This window comes from Mus pahari, chromosome 17 (genome assembly GCF_900095145.1).
Source record: "Mus pahari chromosome 17, PAHARI_EIJ_v1.1, whole genome shotgun sequence".
NCBI lineage: Eukaryota > Metazoa > Chordata > Mammalia > Rodentia > Muridae > Mus > Mus pahari.
The window spans coordinates 62,270,953-62,273,770 of NC_034606.1; the positions used below are offsets into that span (position 1 = coordinate 62,270,953).

Genomic DNA, 2,818 nt, shown 5'->3' on the forward strand with positions numbered 1-2,818 from the left:
TCTGCAGTCTGAGCAGGTGAGTGTGTCAGTTACTCTGCAGTCTGAGCAGGTGAGTGTGTCAGATTTTCTATTCTTACCTTGCTTGGCCTCATTGATCTTTCCCAAAAATGTCCTTGCGGTTCCTCTTCTGGCAAACGCTTTTGAGTATGAGCCATCTAGTAAGATCGCTTGTGTGCAGTCTCTTTCAGCGTCTTCATATCTGTTGAACACAATACAATTACTAACTGGACAACATGAAGCTTACAGACAACATCTCACCTGGGACTGGTGAGATGGCTCAGTGGTAAAGGTGCTTGTTACCAAGCCTGACGATCTGAAACCATTGCTGGGACCCCACAAGGGGGAAGGAAAGAACCAAGCTGTCACAAGTTGACCTCCTCACATGCCTCGTCCCAAGTGCTGGGGTTAAAGGTACACAACACCACAGCCAACATACTACTGAGTTCTTTTTCTATGTTTTACTGCAGTCTGGTACCTCAAGAAGAGGACCCAGCTTGTTCGGGATCCACCCTCCTCAAGTACTAACGTCCTGCCTCCAAGGTCTGTCACTTCTATTATCTCAGCACCTCATCGCCTTCTAAGCTGACCACTTAGCAAACCACGCTCCACATTTCCCTGTCCCGGCCCTTCCTGGCTGTAACTCAGGCTGCCTTGCCCATCTCCCTGAAACCAACGAGGAACACAATGTTTCTTACATACAGTAGCGACACTAACAACCTGGATGTCTTTTTCTTTCTCTGCTGGGTGTGGCAAATGTTCCTAAGTGTGAGTGTGAGGTCAGCAGGAGTGTCTGTGATCACCCTCCACCTTTATGAGAAGGAGTCTTTTGCTCAGTGTGGAGGTCACCAACTGAGTGGCCTCCTGACCTGGCAAGCTTGAGACCCTCCTACCAGGGCTGGGACTACAGGCTGGGACACCACGCCCAAGGCATGTGGGTTTATGTGGGTGGTAGGAATGCAAAGCTAGGCTCTCATGCTGGAGCTAGTGCCCGCCCCACCCCACGTCCTCCCCTTTCCACTCCATCCATCTAACGTGACAGTTATGGGACTCAAACCACAAGACTGTTGCCTCAACAAAAGCTGACCATGCACTTAGTGTTCTGCATCAGCCTCTGATCTGTAAAACGGCCTTCCAAGTACAGGAGGCCTGTGATACTCGGTGTGACCCTACAGCACATACCAGGAAAAGAAACACAAAATACAAGTAAGAGCAGTATATTCTGCTACTTCTCTACATGTGACCCTACCTCAAAAATAAGGTGACTCAGCAAGTAAAGGTCCTTGCCCACAAACATAATGACCCAGGTTTGACCCCCAAACCAACGTGGGAGAAAGAGAACCAATTTTTGCAACCTGCCCTCTGCCTTCCACACATACCACCCACACAAATAAATGTAATAATTTTTTAACAACACACAATATACTCAACACTTTACAATTCTATTAAGAATGTAAAGATAATAACACTCATATGATACATACAGTACCACATGCACACACATTCCTCCTCTCTGTATTTCACTCTTATTAAATTACAGTTAATAAATCCCTCTGGGCTTGGCTCAGCACTGAAGCATTTCTTTAGTATACAAGAGGTCCTGAACTATAAACTAGCACTGCTGCAAAAGAGAAAACAGAAGAAAGAAGGATTCAAACACAGAAGATTGATGCAAAAATACTAAATCAACTGAAGTTAACTTATCTACAGTAAATGTTCATCCTGAAAGCAAAATGTAGGTAAAACTTACTTTTGAATCTTGAGATAGGCCATCGCTCTGTTAGCTGGGAGCAGGGCGTTGGTGCAGTCTGCTGCTATCCCGCGGGTGTAGCATTCAATTGCTTGCTCATATTTCCCCTCTTTGAAAAATCCGTTGCCCTGTTATTTTGGAGAGAGGTATGAAAGTCAAAATGTGCTGAATATTACCTTAATTCAGATCTCCAAGAAAACACTGGTATTAAGTTAGTGGTAATGCTATATTCTCATTCTAATGGAGTCTAGAGATGAGGACAGCCACTGTGTGCAGTGCTGCCCCAGCAAGCATGGGGGCCTGAATTCTGACGTCCAGAACCAGGGAGGCAGCCAGGAGCTCAGGCTTGCCTACCCAGCAGGTCTAGCCTATTAACCTCCAAGTGCCGAAGAGATCATGTCTCTACAGTAGTAATACAACAGAGCAACAAAGACGACCTCTGGCCTTCACACAATTAAACCCAACCTCACACACATGTACACACACATACCACACATACACAAGCACACACACTTAAAAATACAGTAATAACGAAAGTCTAGTTTATGAGACATCTAAAATACATTAGCATGAGTTCTCTTAAATGACAGTATTCTCTTTTCAGCGCAAAAACACTACAATTACTACAACTTCATCAGTCATCTACGAATTAAACAGTAATGGCCTAAACATTACACCAAGTCTTTACTGACATCAGAAACTAATCAAAAAACGCTTGCTGAGCTGGGCGGTGGTAGCGCAAGCCTTTAATCCCAGCACTCGGGAGGCAGAGGCAGGTGGATTTCTGAGTTCGAGGCCAGCCTGGTCTACAGAGTGAGCTCCAGGACAGCCAGGGTTACACAGAGAAACCCTGTCTTTGGGGGGTGGGGGGGTGGCAGGGGGAAGGATAAAAACAAAACAAAACAAAAAAATCCAAACAACAAACACACCTGCTGAGCTTGCTGGAGGGCGTGGCTTACAGATAGAGAGCTTGCTATCAGGTACAAGGCCCTGGTTTTGAGTCCAGCACTCGAAAGCAAGAAGAGGGGAGAGGAGGGGAGGAGAAGGGGAGAGGGGAGGGGAAGGGACGGG

General features: G+C 46.2%; 1 protein-coding gene across 1 annotated transcript in view; it reads right to left on the bottom strand.

Annotated features, from left to right (window-relative positions):
• Nucleotides 1–2,818, bottom strand: part of Rpap3 (RNA polymerase II associated protein 3) — a 40,362-nt gene that overhangs the window by 15,323 nt on the left and 22,221 nt on the right. Inside the window, exons 9-10 of the mRNA XM_021216884.1 lie at nucleotides 1,748–1,875; nucleotides 78–199 (exon numbers count right to left, since the gene is read on the bottom strand). Of these exons, the coding sequence (XP_021072543.1) occupies nucleotides 78–199; nucleotides 1,748–1,875 (250 nt within the window). The remainder of the gene's footprint in view (nucleotides 1–77; nucleotides 200–1,747; nucleotides 1,876–2,818) is intronic.